Here is a 20,088-nt window from a genome sequence, read left to right as displayed (position 1 = left end):
ATTCTAATACATACTGAGTAAACAGAGACCTTATGGATATGCCAGTTAATTTGTTTCCTTCTCACTTTTTTAACTTTTAAAATATAGGTATTTTCTGTTTAATTTCTCTTCATTTGCCTGTGTCCTTCCATCATAACGACAAACTCTTTTATTGCACAGCTAATCTTTTGCACCAAAATTGTACTATTTTCTTATTTAAATTCCACAATAACAGTTATCTCAGCCACTTTATTGTTTTCAAGGACAGAGTCCTTTCCTCTACTTATTTACTAATTTGTTGGCCTTTGGTGTGTGTGAGTCATCATCAGTCTCATGTAGTTAGCCGGGCAGGGGTTAAGCTCTGCTAGACCTTGAAAAAGATCTGCAACCCCAAAGAGGGAACACAACTCTGGTGGTGGCGTTTGAGGAGAGGTGAGACTAATTTGTGTCATTTTTCACCCCACCTGGTATGTAGATTTAAAAAAAAAAAAATAAGAACATGTTGTATTTCCACTGATATTAATGTTCTATGTTACCAGGTTTTTATTTGGGATGTACAATACAGTGCCTATAGACCGTAAGCTTGCGAGCAGGGTCCTCTTACCTCTGTCAGTCTGTAATACCCAGTATTGTTTTTTTACTGTGTTGTTCCAATTGTAAAAAGCTACAGAATATGCAGGCACTATATAAATAAATGTTAATAAATGATAATAATAATAATAATAATACACTTTAAGGGTGGTGTCATACAGCATTGCTCAAGCTAGAAAAACACGGTATACATAAGAGCTAAACTGCTGCCCTGGTGACAGGTTTAAAAGATGGGGGTACGGAGCGTCCTGTCACACAAGAGCAATTCAGGACTGAAAATATTGCATGCAGCCTGGGACAATTACAAACATTCTCTGCAATCACGCACATTAAGCCAGCATGTGCCTCTTATGTCAACTAGGACATTTTTATAAAAATAGAATTACTATGTGCATGGGCCTAAAGCTAACCTTCAGCTTGTGATCAACATCTATTATTTGGGACTAGCGGAAAATGTAGTTGGGTGATGACCACGATACAACACATCTGCATAGCCAAATTGGAGATAAATAGAGTCCGATCTCTGTATGGGCAGCCTACACAAGAGATGGGTATCAGTTGTCCATCAACAAATAAACATTGTCATATTTAAACATAGAAGTCCTCTGGTGGTCCATACCTTTGCACAGGGGAGGGCTGGGGGGCAAGACTCCACTCAGCAGCCTATTAGGTACATTTTAAAGGGAAAAAAAATGCAGGTGGCCCTGTGACCCAGCCTATGATAGCCGCCTAAGGGACCTGCCAGGGGGACATATGCCCCAGCTGCCCCTGCAATACCGATGATATAGCCTGTGAATTGACCGCCTTTGCAGTTAAGTATTTTTTATGTTGTTTTTAAGCTTTTTGAATCTTAACTGTATAAAATTATCAGCTTTTTGAAGCAACAGCAAAAGGCTTATTAAAGGTTTACAGATAAACAGTTCAGGACACAAACAAGTTATTGAATTTGAGCATGACATTAACTAACAAGCTTGGATCAGCTCCACAGTAGGTGACAGAACGTTGCGGGAGAGAGGCAAATTTGGAACACAGATCATCATAGACCAGTTTAAATTTGTCTCTTAATAATTGGGAGAAACTATAAGATCTTCAATTGCTTCCTACAATAATCATTACCTCTGGGTCCCGTGACATCCTGAATTGTTTTTCAATGCTATAAAATGATTTGTCACTGAAATCCAGCCTAACAGAGTTGGCCTTGTCAATCCGGTATGTGAGGCTATATGGTGGCCAATGAGGTTTTTAATAATAAATAACATAAAAATGCAAGACAAGTAATTTGTCCCATTCATCTGTTTTCTGTAATACGTGCATTCTGTCCTCACCATGTACCTCTCCTTCCTCCTTTACACTTCCCTTATTGAGTGCACTCCTCCCATACGGGGCGTGTGCTCGGCAGAGGGTGCTGCAGTTACTGCGTGCGCTGCAAAAGTATCCAGACACTTCATACTCAGGTACTGTGAGCTGTTATATTACTTGTTAGTCCTTCCTCCCCAAACATTGCATTTAATCCCAGGCTTCACTTCTATACCTGGATCAGGGATCACTAGTCCGCTTGTTGGGACAGTTGAGCTTCCAGGTCTATCAGCTGGTGACAGCTTTTAGGTTACATGATCTTCCCTCCCCCTTACCCGGCTGCAGGTTGGTGTTGTGAAGTGGAGCAGTCACACCGTGTTTTATACAGATGTACTCTTTGTTTCTGCTTCTGGATAACTGTTCACCAGGTAAATGTATGTAAGTGAATAGTTTATAGTAGACAGTGTGCGTGTTTACCATGGCATGAAGAGTGCACATATACTTACGTCCATTTTTGTAGTTTTTTATGCAGGCACTAGTTATCAGGGCCATGTCTATGCACTATATTATGTATATTTTCCTGAGATATACTTCTCCCCCCCCCCTACACTGCTGTGTATTGGCAAGCATGTCTGTGACATACTGTGCCCCTGTTTACTGTTTTATGTACATTTGTGGTCATGTTATTTACAATGCCAGTGTGTACTGATCATGTACACTTGCTGTCTGTGATGTGATTTGCCAGCGTACACTTGCTGTCATGTACTGTGCCACACTGCCCACTTGCTGTCATGCAATGTACTGTGCCACTGTGTACACGTGCTGTCATGCAATGTACTGTGCCACTGTGTCCACTTGCTGTCATGTACTGTGCCACTATGTCCACTTGCTGTCATGCAATGTACCGTGCCACTGTGTCCACGTGCTGTCATGCAGTGTACTGTGCCACTGTGTCCACGTGCTGTCATGCAGTGTACTGTGCCACTGTGTCCACGTGCTGTCATGCAGTGTACTGTGCCACTGTGTCCACGTGCTGTCATGCAGTGTACTGTGCCACTGTGTCAACGTGCTGTCATGCAGTGTACTGTGCCACTGTGTCCACGTGCTGTCATGCAGTGTACATTTACATTGTGGTCATGTTATTTACAATGCCAGTGTGTACTGATCATGTACACTTGCTGTCTGTGATGTGATTTGCCAGCGTACACTTGCTGTCATGTACTGTGCCACACTGCCCACTTGCTGTCATGCAATGTACTGTGCCACTGTGTACACGTGCTGTCATGCAATGTACTGTGCCACTGTGTCCACTTGCTGTCATGTACTGTGCCACTATGTCCACTTGCTGTCATGCAATGTACCGTGCCACTGTGTACACGTGCTGTCATGCAGTGTACTGTGCCACTGTGTCCACGTGCTGTCATGCAGTGTACTGTGCCACTGTGTCCACGTGCTGTCATGCAGTGTACTGTGCCACTGTGTACACTTGCTGTCATGCAATGTACTGTGCCACTCTGTACACTTGCTGTCATGCAATGTACTGTGCCACTGTGTACACGTGCTGTCATGCAATGTACTGTGCCACTGTGTCCACATGCTGTCATGTAATGTACTGTGTCCACGTGCTGTCATGTAATGTACTGTGTCCACGTGCTGTCATGTAATGTACTGTGCCACTGTGTCCACGTGCTGTCATGTAATGTACTGTGCCACTCTGTCCACGTGCTGTCATGTAATGTACTGTGCCACTCTGTCCACGTGCTGTCATGTAATGTACTGTGCCACTGTGTACACGTGCTGTCATGCAATGTACTGTGCCACTGTGTCCACATGCTGTCATGTAATGTACTGTGTCCACGTGCTGTCATGTAATGTACTGTGTCCACGTGCTGTCATGTAATGTACTGTGCCACTGTGTCCACGTGCTGTCATGTAATGTACCACTCTGTCCACGTGCTGTCATGTAATGTACTGTGCCACTCTGTCCACGTGCTGTCATGTAATGTACTGTGCCACTGTGTCCACGTGCTGTCATGTAATGTACTGTGCCACTGTGTCCACGTGCTGTCATGTAATGTTCTGTGCCACTGTGTCCACGTGATGTCATGTTATGTACTGTGCCACTGTGTACACGTGCTGTCATGTACTGCGCCACTCTGTACACTTGCTGTCATGTACTGTGCTACTCTGTACACTTGCTGTCATGTACTGTACACTTGCTGTCATGTATTGCGCCACTCTGTACACTTGCTGTCATGTATTGCGCCACTCTGTTCACTTGCTGTCTTGTCATGTACTGAGCCACTGTGTACTGATCGGTGTACACTTGCTGTTAGGGTGGCCTAAACAGCGTTATAGGCCCCCGTGCAAAGCAGTGCACTGGGGCCTCACCCACACAAACACTCGCAGGAATAAAAATGTAAATTATAGATAAAATTAAGCTTATATTTATTGGCACATCCAACAAAATCAGTATACAAACATTAAAAAAACATGCTGTACAACAGAGATTAATCCACACAAATGTTTGGACAATATCACATGAGCATTGAAGTTGAAAAACAAGAAATTCAACATAAAAATAGTTATCGGTTTGTAAATAATACAGACGGAGATATGTATTTGCAACAACAAGATTACATGTACATATAAAAGCTGATACTGTGGTCCGCCTAAACTTTTTAATAAAGAGGGTTAGAAGGTTCTGAATAAATCTCCCAAAATTGTATACTGAAAGGTTGGCAAGACTATGGGGCCCCTATGCTCGTTGGGCCTCTGGTCAACTGCCCAGCGTGCCCATGCATTGACAGCTCTGCTTGCTGTCATGTAATGTACTGTGCTACTGTACACTGGCCTATCTATCCCATTGTGTTTGTACTATAATGCAATGTACGTGTTCCTTTTCTGCATAAATAGTGTTGACTAATATCTGTACCTTACTCTTACTGTTTTGTCTAATTAGCTAGGTCATATGCTTGCCTGAACCAAAACACCAATATTTGGCTACCTTGGGCTGGGTCACTGGATTACCTGCATATTTGTCTCCTTTAAAATGTCAGCTGTCAAGGGACTTTGTTGGGTTTTAAACATTTGTCCCTGGGCATTTTTGCAGCCAGAAACGGCCCTTGTTTTTCCTTGTGTTGACAAATTGCACAATAAAAATCCAATTTTTTTATTTTTTTTAAGATGTAGACATTTCCATTTATTGAAAAGAAGTATTTTCAGTCTTCCAATGTAAACAAGTAAACTATTATGTAATTGAGTAAACAGACATTATGGGGATTGTAGCGCTCCAAGGTTCCCTAAGGCAGTATCTTGCGTAACTTGTGTAATGATATATGACAAACTGTGGCTTCTGAAGGCTTGGTGTGAAGTCTTCAGCATGTATTTTTGTAAAAAAGGAATGACTAATACACAAAGACCTTCATGTATAGCACTGCTGCCTGTTGCTGGTATCAATGCAGCAAATGCTGTATCTTAAAATATGTGTAAAGCATACTACACATATCGGGAAGCTATTTTGCAGCCATAGGTTTACACCTATTTGTAAACCTAAGGGCCTTATTCCTCAAGGCATGTATTTTGGGCGTACTCAATGAGCGGATCTGAAGATACGTCTGTTGTTGAATACGGGTCTAGGTGCGCTCTCTTGTGACACACAAACCACTGCAGGATACGTCCAATACAGATGGGGAATATAAAGTCCCAGCAGAACGCACAGGTGGGGGGGGAAATATACAGTTAATGTCACCTGTTAATAACGTCATCATCAATGACAAAACATTCAAAGTATTTTTTTTTTATTATTCCATTTTATCCACTGTACATAAAATGTATTTTTACAGTTGCTCCTGATGGCAAACACATGTTCTAGCATGCTTGTGCCACCATCATCACTAGTAATGGGCACTTACTTACACCTGACCTGTAGCTGGTGCAAGTGATACGACAGAAGAACACGTACCTTTCAGATGCCCAAAGCTTGGGTGCTGCTGCATTTGCTGGATCTTGGCACACTCCTACGATACATTGATTACGGGCATACGCCCACCCCTCCTCCCCATTTCCCCCCATGACATTGTAGGCTGTCGTTAGGGTCCATTGAGCTCAAAGATGAATTGGATGTTTTTACATTCACCGGCATATGGTCCGATTCTGGGCAGAGCAAGTTTACACAAAATAAGGCACATATCTGCATTTACATTCCTTAATGAATCAGTCCTGTAGTGTGGACATTCATTATATCAAATTACAAGTGGTGCTCACAACTGCATTATATTGTGATAAAATACTACAGTTGTTGTATTTCAGACCTAGGCAGGAGTAATAAGAAACTTAGAGAACATGTTACTTGTGAGATACTGCAATTTTACATTGCGCTCACTAAGGAGAGCGCATAGAAAACCAAGGTGTCCCCCATATGCAAATCCGGGGACTCTGCTTGTGAGTCATCTTAAATTGTGTACTATCTTCTACTAAGTCATAAGATGGGGCTGGGGGAGCCTGGTTTTGGTGTAACAGGTGGTAACCGCACTATATTTCAAAACCATATTCTGCAGCTCTCATTTTGAAACCGCTCATGGCAACATGTACAGTTTTGTATTGTATATAGTTTATCACCGTTTCAGACACCAGTGCCCGGTCCACCTATAATGGATCTGGCCCACAAACTACAGTATCTTTTATTTGACTGTGTTGCTCTAGATGAAGACAGGACTGACGTCGTTGCTGCTGTTACCTATGGACATGCTTCATATTGGGCTCTGATGAGCCAACGCATTGTTTAAACTTATGTGTTTCACTAACCATTAAAATAAGAATGTCGTTTCTTTATCTATAGACAAAATAGAGGTATTGAGCAGTCACATGTGATTTGATGGTCAGATAGTCCGCTTGTGACCATGCTACTTCCTCTTTTGCTGCAGATGTACAGTCTCCTGACTTGTCTTACAGAAAACACGCTCTTCATATCAAGTCAAGCACTTGTTGTTTTATTCAAAATATTGAATACTATCATTTGATGTTTCAAAATAAATAAACTTTAGACTTGCAACTGTAGAGTTTTCAAATATATATTTATATTGAAATCCTTTCTTTTATTTTAACTGAGCTTACTCCTTGGAAGATGGATAACTTCCTCTATTTCAAAAGAAGACCTTGTATTACTGGTTCTACGACTGTGCTTTCTACCACATATAATAAACACAAGCTGGAAGGATATCTTTATTCTGGAACTTCAAGCCACCTGTCGATATATTTTATAATCTACAACAATGTGTATATTACTCCTATACAATTCTATTCCATGGATCACACTCTGCTTGATAAAGTATAGAGCGGAAGAGATGCCTCTATCAAGCGCAAAATTTGGCCCCAGTAGGCATTGAAACTTCAGAACTCTTCTGTATTGCAGTATGCAGTTTGCAAATGTGTGCAACTAAGACTTTTGCATTTTTATCTACAATAGAAATGGCAGATCTGTTGCTGGCTATAGCAGTGTGCTGGGGGATCTCTCTGTGTGTTTGTTCCTTTTAGGATAACCCCACCCTTTCAAGCACCTGCTATAGCCTATAAATTGATTGAGCAACTTCCACTTCTTTATTAGTAAATAATTATCCAAAATTCTACCCTGTCACTTATTGTAAGCCAAGAAAAGGAGTTGGTGGCCCTAATTCCTTAAAGTGACCAGGGTCTGCAGACACATTGCAGTAAAGTTCCATATTTTATGCATGTGCTTAAACTCTGAACGGGATGTGCGTCAATCTGAAGGAGTGTGCTTTTTCTCTTCTTTTTTTTGTTTGTGGTACACTACTGAGGTTTGTTACCATATGGAGATAGATTTTTATGTAGGTCATGGAATTCTGCAGTACTTCTAATATCATTTACGGTGGGGGGGGGGGGGGCGTTATCCTTTATTATAAATAACTTTTTACAATGAACTCTAAAAGGACTCCTGAGTTTCACAGCTCCTAGCTCCCTATGTCCAACCATCAAAAGTGGGACAATAAAATGTATTTGTGCACTGTTAAGACAAGATGACCAGACCACAACTCTTTAGTTGACTAGATCAGTTTATAGACTTTTATTCCTATTAAGTTTACATTAGCTACCAGTCTTCTGGAAACAATGTTGACTATGGGATATTATAGTGCTGTCCACCTTTAGATGACTGTAGTTATTGCCTTGTACATGCCTTCCTACAATATTTGCTTAATGGATCAACTTTCCAGCATCCTTCAGTGTTTTTCAGCCATGTACATATAGAGACAAAGTTGTTATTTTCGTTTTCCTGATGATGCTTGGAGCTCTTCTGTATTCTATAATGTAAAAAGTTATTGGAGTGCATATACAAGTAAATAAATTCACCAGTAGGTGGAAAATCCATTAAGTGACTTCACAGTAGATGTATCCGGAGCAGCTGAAGCCCCACGCTTATAATAGTCCAGGTATTTCAGCAGCAGCAGAGAGCAGGCAGTGACTGGAACTGTAGCTGGGTGTGATATTAGCAGAGTGCCCAGTATGGGACGTGTCATTTTATTTTATTTATTTTGGCTGCAGGTGTTCTAATAATTGAAGGACATCATGCAGAAGGCACTGTCTGCGATCAAGCGTGTTATGCATAAAGAGAATGGAGAGACTGATCCCATTTTGAACGGCTCTGGACAAGAGAGTGGACAATCTTACATCAGTATCTGCCACAGTGATGCCTCTGTGTCGTGTAATGCCGCAGAGGTTGTGGCCACCGTCACCTGCACGATCTGCCGGGGGACCGGGAGGATCCCCAGAGGTATAGCAGCTTCTATAGTATGAGCGGGGAGCATAAGATGTGTGAATTAGAGGCGCCTGTTATAACAATGGGAAGTAGTAATAAAACACATGCTTTAAAATGGAGTGTAAAATATATTATGTAAATATTCTGTGTCCTATGAATACACCATTATTTTAATTACAGCATCCATATTTTAGAATTCAGATGAATTCTGATCCTATCCAAACAGTAATTTACATCACCGGTGCAGCAGAATTTGGTGGTTTATAGCCTAAGAATTTGGATAGGTTTCATTTGTCAGCAGTCAAAGCTCCTGGCCCCTCTGCCGTGCCCTAATTAATTGTGGAAGTCTAGTTTTTATTTTACCATTTGTAATTGGCCAATGTAATTATTAGGATATACATCTATAATATACAGTTCTTATTGCAGGAGTTTGTGGCTCTTACAAACTAAAGCTGGATACACACTATAGAATTTTCCACCAACTTTTTATGCCGAGTGATTTTACATGCGATTGATGATCCGATCGCTCGGTCCATGGACTGCATACACACTAGCCTTGTTTTAAACGATAAAGGGAAGAGCAGACGTCCCGTTAGCGACTTTTTACAGCCATGTTGTCATGAGCAATGACTGTAATTTCGTACTCACTGTTGTGGATCGGTTGGAAGTTTATACACACTACACAACGGAAACGAGATAGGAACGAAAATATTTAACGGTACGACCAACCAAATGAGGCGACAATCGTCCATTTGGGCAGACTTTCGACCATCGTGTCACTGCACACACTGACCCGACTTTTGAATGAGCGGTCGTATGTCGGCTGATTGAGCCGATTATTGGACGAAAACCCTGCAGTGTTTACCTAGCTTTAGTTTGCTTATCATTCCATTCAAAAGATGGCCTTTGTTGTTTTTGTTTTTACTTTTTGGTTTGCGAAAGGCCACCTGCCTGCCTTTAATCCCTTTACAATGTAATGAATTGCGAGCATGCACAGAAAGACAACAATATCATGTCAATGTTTGTGGTTAGAGTGGTTTTTAAAGGAATAATGTAATGGAAAGTGTTAGAGATATTAATGCTTTTCTTTATACTTCAGAGCCATTTATGCTTTCTGTTCATGGTTATTTCTGGCCTCTTGCTGATCCTTTGTGTTATTGTACTACTGCTATTTTATGCAGAAAAAAGAAAGTGAATGTAAAATCTGTGTCTGGTGACTTCCTATAACTGGACTTACACACGGCTTCATGTAAAAGTGGTGTATTGTGTTGAAATTCCCATGTAATGGATCACACTCCTCTAGATAAAGTATAGAGGATAAGAGAGACCTACATCCAGCACAGCATTTGTTCCCAGTGGACATTAGTACGTCAGAAAACTTCTGTGTTGTATAAAGCTCTGCAGAGTATGCTGGTAATATATACGTCAAATGTAAAAAATAATATGGCAGCGCACTGTAAATAATTCTGCTTTCATTCATTGTAGGCCAAGAAAAGGAATTGGTGGCTCTAATTCCATACAGTGACCAGCGTCTGAAGCCACGGAGAACGTAAAGTTTTATTTTTTAGCCATTTTGTTAAATTGTATATAAAGGGAGAGCCTGGGTCTCTTATTAGTTTGTGTGTGTGTGTGTGTGTGTGTGTGTGTGTGTCTCTGCTGAGCGTTGGCTTGAATTTGGAGGGGGGGGGGGATAAAATGACCCATTCCGCTCACTGTACTAGAACTGACAGACCAAAGCGGCTAATTGGAGATTGTGAGACTGGCCCATGTGGTTCAAATAGCGCACAAACTGAGCTTTTCCAGTAGAAAGTACGTATGGTCACTGAAGTAAGTGTACATTAATCAATAAGATCACTGAACTAGATAGCCAGATTCTTGTAGGTAAACCCGGTACTGATTGATAGAGATTGATATACCTAGCGATCTCTTCATTGACTATTCATTTTTTAGGAACGGGTGCTATGATTTGTATATGTATCCATTATACAAAGAAATGTTACTAGTTAGGTTTATGGATTAACATTGTAGCTGTAGTGTGGAAGCTGTGTGTGTCCCTGTATATGTATGATTCTGAAGTATATGATACCTACATTGGAAGTGTGATAAACCGATATACCACAGTGCGAGCATAAGGTTTAGAATTCCTGCCACATTTGCTACATAAATTATTTTCTTGATAACTTTTTCCAACTTGATCTGTCTAAAATATCTATTTCCAAACAAGAAAACACTGTAACAATTGGGGATTTAGGCAGGACTGGACTCTATTTGTTTAATTGATCCAAGTTCCTGGGATGGGCTAAGCACCCCTTCCCTTGTGGTCTTAAGGCAGCAGCAAAACACAGCCCAACTTTTCTTCCTAGTTACCGAGCGCTGTTTCTGATAAAATACATACCCCTATCTCACTGGTAGAACACTGCCCGTCAGCATCCAGAACATTACATTGAGCTGTAACAAACCAAGTGTACACACCAGTATTCGTATTACATCCATGACCAACGCATACTACCTAGAATGTTACACCACATTGCAGTCTAAATATTATAAGAAATTGTCTTAAAATGTTTTAAATAATGGTGCCCAGACAATTACATCTATTAAAGTGCCTAGACGGGCCGTCACTCTTAATTAGCTTGTTTGGCAGCAGTGACACTGAAGATGGCATGGCCTCTGGTGCGTGCACTTAGTGAAGGCATGCTGGTCAGGACTTGACAGTGTGAAGATAATTAGGTCTGTCTCTTAGAGAGAACATTTACAATAACTTATTTTTGCTTTATCAAGAATGAACTATGCCTTTTGTGCTGGTAACCACAGTGTCTTGTTTTTTTTAGGAAGTTGTATGTGTCTCTTTCTGTCTCTATCTGCGTGCTGATCTTTTTCCTTGTGGTCTTCTTCTTGTATCCGCGCTCTATCACGCTTGAGCACGCTGGAGTGAATTCATCACTTGTTAGCTATGATGCTTCCATTTCAACAATAAATCTTTTTACCATGGTGAGTTGAAAGCTATGCACAAATCCATGCATGTTTTATTTGGTGTGGTGTAATAATATTTTCTTAAAACCTGTAAGTGTTGCTGTTGTTTAATATGTGAAGCTTTCGTTCTAAGCTAGACAACGTCTTACATACCACAAGTAAATGACCCCATCAGTGTACAAATCAAAGATAAGAGCTTCTTAGCAAAACTATATACACCGATCAGCCACAACATTAAAACCACATAATATTGCGTAAGTCCCCCTCACATCTCTGACCCCTTGAGGCATGGACTCCACATGACCTCTGAAGGTGCCTTCTTCCCATCCTGGTGCCATCTCTTCCCCAGATAAATGATGCACACGCACCCGGCCGTCCACATGATGTAAAATATTCATCAGACCAGGCCACCTTCTTCCATTGCTCCATGGTCCAGTTTTGGCTCTCACATGCCCATTGTAGGTGTTTTCGGCAGTGGGCAGGGGTCAGCATGGGCACCCTGACCGGTCTGCAGCTACGCAGCCCCATATGCAGCAAGCTGCGTTGCACTGTGTGTTCTTAAACCTTTCTATCATAGCCAGCATTAACTTTTTCAGCAATTTGTGCTACAGTAACTCTTCTGTGGGATTGGCCCAAAAGGGCTGGCCTTCACTCCCCACGTGTATCAATGAGTCTTGGGCGCCCATGACTGGCGGCAGGTGCTGTGGGAACATCCTACAACACCTGCTGTTTTGGAGATGATCTGACCCAGTCGTTTAGCCACCACAGTTTGGCCCTTGTCAAAGTCGCTCAGATCCTTACACTTGCCTATTTATCCTGCTTCCAACACATCAACTGCAAGAACTGACTGTTCACTTGCTGCCTAATATATCCCACCCCTTGACAGGTGCCATTGTAACGAGATAATCAATGTTATTCACTTCACTTGTCAGTGGCTGATTGGTGTATGATGGCAGAAATTGGGTAGAAAGAAAAGTACATTCGTACTTGGGATATCACATTGATGGAGGAGGAGGGTAGGTGCCAGTCTACATCTGTTATATGACATGGTAAAAATAGCCACAAACATGACTTCTTCTGACTTTTAAACATAAACAGAATGTAATTTATTTATTTTTTGTTTTTGCACAGTTCATTTTCTCACCCAAGTTTACAATATTATATTTGGTAACTGTGACCAGAGGTGATTCTTTCTTTTCTGCTCTTTGAAAGTTAGTAATATGTTATAAGTAATTTTAAGATTCTTATCATGCATAGTAGTTATCTGCCAGGAAACCTGCACATTAGTGGTAATGCCCAGTAATGTGCCACAAGTAGTAATACTGAGTAAGTAATATGCCAGCAGTAGTTGACTGAGGATAGTAGTTTCACAGCATTATGTAAGTAGCACCATGAAGGGACATGACAGGAGTAGATGGGGAATCTCTGTGTCTGTGCCCCCATCATCTCCCCTTATGGTAGCGCCTAAAGTGAGCTGCTGAACTCTCTTCGTAATATATAAACGTGACTGGTTCAAGGTCTTAAGAGACACACTTTGATTAAAAACTTGGCAAGCTTCTGTCATTGTGTTCTGAGGAGAGCTGACAGTGCTCCTGGTAGCTAAAAATAGTTGATGTAGCCGTTTTAGGAATGCAGGCTGTCAATTTCTAGGAACAAAGTACCTCACTGAACCACAACTTGATATGCAGCATTGTCATAACCATTTTCAGATCACAAAATGGCTGCCTTCACTCTGAGCACATTTTACATTAAAATCTTTTTGTTATTATTTCCTTAGCAAAATCTATATATTCACAAAAGATGCTGCCACTTTTCCAAGAAACTCAATTCCACATGCCATTGAATAATTAAGAGCTTCAAAAAAGTTATTTATTTCTGTGTTTTGTATCAAATTACCGTATTTATCGGCGTATAACACGCACAGGCGTATAACACGCATCTTCATTTTAAGAGGGAAATTTCAGGAAAAAAATTTAAATTTCTAAATAAAAACTTTGAAGCAAAATAAGGGTAGCTCAGAACTTTTTTTTTATTAATATTATTACCACTTATAAGGTAAATAATGTAAAAGGACAGTAAAAGCAACTGTTTTAACAAAAGAAACTTGGATATTTTGTTTTTACAAAAGTTTACTCAGAAATCACTATCTGGGAAACCAAGAAACTCTTCATCTTCACTGCTATCTTCAAAATCGCAATGAACACTGCTGCTTTCACTGCTACTATCTTCATAAATTGGCATATTCCACAACCTTCAACTTGAAAGCAGCTGTATATGCTCCACGCTTTTGTTTTAAATCCATTAGGGATACCAGTAGTCACACTGCAGTGGTATACTTTTTACCTAAGTTTAAATTTAAAAAAAGAGAATTAGACGTGAGGAAGGCGCGGCTTGCCGTTGCCTACTGATTGCCTCACACTCCACACGCTGCTACTGATCCACGCTGCTGTGCGGTATGTACGGAATATTACCGGTATATCGGCGGTGTATATGGTAAAAACATGGCTTCTTAACATTATATCGGCGTATAACACGCATACATCATTTGCCCCCTATTTTCAGGGGGAAAAAAGTGCGTGTTATACGCCGATAAATACGGTAATCATGGAGCAACTCTAGGTTAGATTTGTTTTGCTGAATCAAAAGACCTTGTTCGCACCAATGTGTTTGTAGTGAGTTTTGCATGTGCTCGTTAAGGCTTGAAAATCACATTACGTATAAAATACATTAGTTGAAGTGAAGCTTGTTCACCTCTATGCGTTGAAGTACAAAGATATTGTGGCATGTTAAAAAAAAAAAAAAAAAAGACATTTTGTGATCAATGCATTAAAAAATGCATGTGCTTCTTTTTGTTTTGTTTTTTCCAAAGCATTTTTAATGTGTTTTAGATGAAACTGAAACGCGTTTGTGTGAGCAAGCTCTACTCTTGTGATGCAATCTCCTCCTTTTGGCTGTGCATCAGGTTACATAAAATCACTGGTACTTAAATATAACTGCACTTTTTAGGTCAGTGTTTATACATAACTAGTGTTATTGGGAGTGGAGTGTTTATACATAACTAAATGTGTCCTCCATAATCTCTGTCACTCCCCTGCAGCAGACGGCCATGTTAGGAGACAGACTTGCTTTATATTAATGCTCTGTGTGGATTGGTTGATTCATACATAGGGGCTGGGCCATTCTCAGCTTTATGCCTGGTATCAGGTCCCACTAGCGCACTACTGCTAGGATGTGGGAGGGGCTTCAGCAGTCTGTAACTTTACTTTTTAACTGTGTTGTAGTGGAATGTCCGGTATACACTAAACCATGTATTGTATAGTATTTCAGTTTTGGGGTTTAGTGCCCCTTTTAAAATCAGTATTTCATAAACTGGACTTTATTAACTATGTTCATTGTTTTTTCTTTTCTTCCATAGAATAAACTCAACGTAAGCAATAACAACCTGTTTGGGATCAAAGTTATAAGTCTGAATGTGGAGGTTCTACACATGTCTGTTGTAGTCGGAACACTCACTTTAAAGGAAGCTAAAAGCATCGGTCCGTTAGTGAGTGACCAGGTAACTGCATGGCGGCATTAATCTCCGTACTCTTATAGGTATATACTGGTAGAAGATTTCAATGGGCCTCTAAATGAATTTAGAACATGTTGAATAGACTGGCGTTCTACGTCTTGTAATACACTGATGGGTTTGTTTTTGAGTTTGACTGTCAATAACGTTTGTGTCTTGATTTCGTTAAACAGATATTTTATACTGTGGAGAGTACAGTCCAGGACAAAAACACATAGTAAGTGAGGGAAGGTGACTTATCCAAGAAACCATGTTCAAATCCCTTAATAACATGACTTGCTTGACTATTATTTTAAAATCTTTTTTAATGACGCATAAAAATGTTACGTTTACAGATAATGCATACAATGTGAGGCATAAGTGGTACTATATGCCCGTACAATGCAAATAGCAGGGTGAATAGTTTCAATAATCAAGGGCAAGTAAGGTACCTTAATGGCATATTTCATATAAGAGTAATTAGATGCCAGGTATCTTGGGGTATATTTGAGCAATAAAGACATGTTAGAACAGCTGGTAAACTGCAGTTAGAGCTATGATAGAACAATGTAATCTATTACTGCTCAGGAATTACAGTATTGTGAGGCATGGGCTGGGACAGGATTCTGCCACCCTACAGTGTATATAGGGTTCCGTCAGTGAGTGCCAACTACCTACTAGTTGTTGGAGGGTGGTTGCTGCTACTGCAAGGCTCCTTCACCAGCCCCTGAACCCGTGTACATTAGGGTGTCAGGTATAGCTGCTGCAGCACCTCTTTGTTGGTGATTGGTTTGTCCTCCTGACTGCTTACTTTGGATCTCAGGACAGCGGGTTGCGAGTTGACACAGGGCGTTGAGTTCAACACAGGACAGCCGGGGAACGGATTTGAGTTTAGCTCTAATCTGTAAGTCACAGGATACAGCAGTCAGTGGGTGACATGCAAGATCTTGAAAGCAGAAAGATATTTATTGCTCTGAAAGGGTCCTTACATGGAGTGTTACACCAGTGTGAGGTACTGTAGAGGATACTGGAATAGTGTTCTGCAGCCACATTTGGATGATGCTTATTGAGTAATGTAATGTGTAGTGTTAGAGATATCCATGCTCTTCTTTACTCTTCTGTAATACACAAAGGTATAACCTGCTTGTGTGTGCTTTGGCCCTGGGAAGGAAGCTTTGTTTTCTAGGATGACAACAGTCAGGTGTTTAAAGCAAGATATTTTGGAATCTTATGTGGAGCCAATTGAGACCCCCTTGGAGGGCTTAGAGAGCAGACAATACAGTAGACCAGATCTGTAGTCCGGCAAATTTAGAGTCGCTACAGGAATTTGAGAGAAACCTTACAGGAGTGGAGTCCATTGTTGTCATATCTAGAATGTACTGCCAGAAGACCGATATTTGTTCAAAATGTTCAGCAATTTATTAAATATTCTGGAAGGTCTTTATTCACACCCTTGGTTCTCACGAAATAGAGGACCTTGGAGATCTTAATGGGGTGGGGTGGATGGAGTCCTTATTGATAACTAGTGCACTGTTCTAGCATTACAAAAAATAATATCTACCATTTACCATTTGATTTCAGTGATGTCTGCACTTGGAAACAAATAAAAGTTCACAACATTCTGCTTCACATTCAGTAAGTATATGATGTTATGTCTTTTAGATATTTTATTGGTGTAAAATACTATACGGACTGGTAAATAAAACAGATACACACATGCATACAGCAGTGGCGGATCCAGGGGGGGGGGTGGCGCGATCGGGCAGCCTTTGGCTATTGTAATTTGCAGCATTAAAACAGCTGTTCTCTGTAGTACATTTTATTTAACCAATTTCTCTAAGATTTTTAAATGTTTTCTGCATAATTTGATTATCTTCCAATGTGACATTTTAGGCCAATTTTCCACATCTCTTTTAAACCTTCCTTGTGCTTCTTTATGTTTGACCCTCGCCCCATTTTATTTTCATTAGGCTGCATCCACTGGTGCAGAAGTAGGCAATGTGTGGCTCTCGAGCCTAGATAGCCAAAGCTTGGTTTATTCTGCTCCAGCAATATGAACGTTTTAGTATGTGTCCTGGGATTTACCCACTTATAACACCAATGCTCATACCACTAAGGGGCTGTGACAATGAAGTGGTCAGGTGATGTAATTGAATAACGTTGACTCCCCAAAAATGACTGCAATCAAATCTTAACACTACTGTTTTCCCCACAGGGGTTCTCTGAACTGTTCATACCTTGGACATGTGGAGCAGATAGCATTTGACGGTTTTGAGTACCTGGATTGTCAAAGCAACTCCACAGTTCCCCACTGATTTATTTGCAACGCACCATGGGGTGGACATACATTATAGGGATTTGTCAAGATTAAGATCCCTGTCCATTGACAGGTGTAAAATCCAATTACTGACAGGCTTGAGAACCAGGAAGGATCCTAAACATTCTCAGGCAGTTGTTACACGGCAGCCACCTGGGATTTGAACATTCACTACAAGGCCATGGGAGTGCACATGTAAAACTCTAATGCCGCACATTGTCATCCGATATGTGCATTAGGAAAATATGTGTTGGAGGGGTTTCTTTTTACAGCAAAAGCACTGATCGGTAGCCTCACCAATGAATACCTGTTGTGTGCTCAAGCCTTACAGATGACCGCAAGGTTAATTTGTATATATAATTCACATTGACATCGGTCAGGCTTATTTGTAAGATGTTATGTGTTTATCTCACAAATAATGAAAAAGGATAATTCACCTTGACAGTAGTGATACCAAAATGGTACTCTCGATTATCACAGCTACATGGGTGTCCTTTCAATGGCAACAAATTTGAAGCATAACATTTTTGTCTGGATCTTTGCTCATACTGCCACAGTTTTTAATTGAATTTGGTGAAAGTGATATCTTGTCACTTCTAATGGCAATGTAACACATAAATACAGTACTTTGATAGAGCTGTTTATTAGGCTATGTGTTTGTTTGTTTAGTTTGCATAATGTTTTGTGTGGACATTGCTTGACATGACTTTGAAGTTACCCGTGTTGCCCTAGCATTAGGGATCTAAAGGCTGGAGTTAGGTTGTACATTGACACAAATGTCAGAGATTTACCAAACTCAGGAGATGCAAACTCCAGAACAGCTTATTAACTAACAAAATGCTCCTTTGCACCTATGTTCATTTGTCATTTGTCACAAAAAAATACTAACTACATATTAATTAGTGCAAGGCAAGAAAATATTCCTGTCTTCAGACTTTCATTACTCTGATAGAAATTATATTTTCAAGCATATTTTCCACCCTTTAGTGTATTATAGAATCTTAGGAACATTGGTGGCATTGTTATGTTACTATAAGTGGACCTGGGAAACATCACTCCCACGTCTCCCTGCGTCCTTCAGCGGAATGTAGACCACATCACTATAATTTACATGTGTGTTTTTTTTATTCACTTAATTGCTTGGGAACAACATGAACTCACTATTAGGCTGCTAATCCTGAAGTAGCACACTGAGCCCTGGCCAAAATCTGGTCAGCCTATTTTTATTTTTTTATATGTCTTTTTTTCAATTTGTTAAAAAAAATAATAATAATTATTGATGTACAGGAATGTTAAATTTGTGTGTGTTTTTACATTGATAATAAAGTTGCACTCTTTTCTACTGTCATTCTGCAAATTGAATTATGTTCTCTATTGTGGTAAATTTGCAATATGGTGTCAAATAGTTAAACAGTTACCCATGGTCATATGTTAGCAGCGTACATGAAGCTTCATGAATAAAATTAAGCAATTGCACTTACGAAGTCTTGATCATAAACCAGCATCCACACAATATTTGAGGTCCACAGATGAGTGGGTGGATCAGCCAGGCCGCAGTGTTCCTTTGTTACATTTTTCGGCTAGAGTATACTTCCTCAGACACAGGATCACTGTGAATGCTGTGGTGTAGGGGTGAATTGTGCAATAATCCAGTTTAAACAGTGATTGGGTAATTAAAAACAAACCTTGTGACAAATAAAAGCGGATATCAACAAATTAAACCAGAATTAAATATAATTCAATATCAGGGGCCTGATTCATTAATGATCTTAACTTGAGAAACTTCTTATTTCAGTCTCCTGGACAAAACCATGTTACAATGCAAGGGGTGAAAACTAGTTTTCAGTTTTGCACACAAGTTAAATACTGACAGTTTTTTCATGTAGCACACAAATATCAACTTTAAATTTCAGTGTACAAATAAGCTATCAAGTATTTGTGTGCTACATGTCATTTATGTCCCTGCAAATCACAGCAAAAAGTAAAAACCATTACTCTCCTCTAATTCTCCTGGATCTCTCTGCTGCATTTGATACTGTTGACCACTCTCTCCTCATACAAACGCTACAATCCCTAGGTCTTGAAGGCACTGTCCTATCCTGGTTCTCATCCTACCTACCTAATCGCTCTTTCAGTGTTAATATCTCTGGATCCACCTCTGCTCCGTTTCCTTTATCAGTTGGAGTACCACAAGGCTCAGTCCTAGGTCCTCTGCTATTCTCTATCTACACCACTTCTCTTGGAAAACTAATAAGCTTCTTTGGATTTCAGTATCCTTTCTATGCGGACGATGCACAAATCTATCTATACTCTCCTGATCTTTCACCATCTGTGTTGTCTCGCGTTACTGACTGTCTTTCTGCCATTTCATCTTGGATGTCTTCTCGCCAACTCAAGCTCAATCTTTCAAAAACTGAATTAATAATATCCCCACCCAAAAACAGAAGCTTCCTACCTGACATTTCTATTTCTGTTGATAACATGACCATAAATCCCACCCCGCAAGCTCGTTGCCTAGGTGTAATCCTTGACTCACAACTATCATTTATTCCCCACATCAACTCCATATCTAAATCATGTTACATACACCTAAAGAAGATTTCCAGAATACGC

The 20,088-nt window shown here is 40.3% G+C and overlaps 2 protein-coding genes across 4 annotated transcripts in view; both read left to right on the top strand.

Moving 5' to 3' along the window:
* Positions 1 to 20,088, top strand: part of IFI35 (interferon induced protein 35) — a 721,240-nt gene that overhangs the window by 315,254 nt on the left and 385,898 nt on the right. The gene's annotated exons all lie outside the window — the stretch shown is intronic.
* TMEM106A (transmembrane protein 106A) lies at positions 1,940 to 18,823 on the top strand. Of its 3 annotated transcripts, none has more exons than XM_075177430.1 (8): positions 1,940 to 2,024; positions 8,425 to 8,653; positions 10,124 to 10,187; positions 11,470 to 11,629; positions 15,027 to 15,167; positions 15,353 to 15,396; positions 16,740 to 16,793; positions 17,374 to 18,823. In XM_075177430.1, exons 2-8 carry the CDS (start codon positions 8,449 to 8,451, stop codon positions 17,471 to 17,473), a joined length of 768 nt encoding a protein of 255 aa, XP_075033531.1. In that variant the 5' UTR covers positions 1,940 to 2,024; positions 8,425 to 8,448; the 3' UTR covers positions 17,474 to 18,823. The 3 variants fall into 3 exon arrangements, with proteins under 3 accessions (XP_075033531.1, XP_075033532.1, XP_075033533.1); XM_075177431.1 differs by lacking the exon at positions 1,940 to 2,024 and adding an exon at positions 2,031 to 2,294; XM_075177432.1 differs by lacking the exon at positions 1,940 to 2,024 and adding an exon at positions 2,031 to 2,304.

This window comes from Mixophyes fleayi, chromosome 6 (assembly GCF_038048845.1).
Source record: "Mixophyes fleayi isolate aMixFle1 chromosome 6, aMixFle1.hap1, whole genome shotgun sequence".
Taxonomy (NCBI): domain Eukaryota; kingdom Metazoa; phylum Chordata; class Amphibia; order Anura; family Limnodynastidae; genus Mixophyes; species Mixophyes fleayi.
Note: the sequence above shows the minus strand (reverse complement) of the source record. Positions and strands in the feature narration are given on the sequence as shown.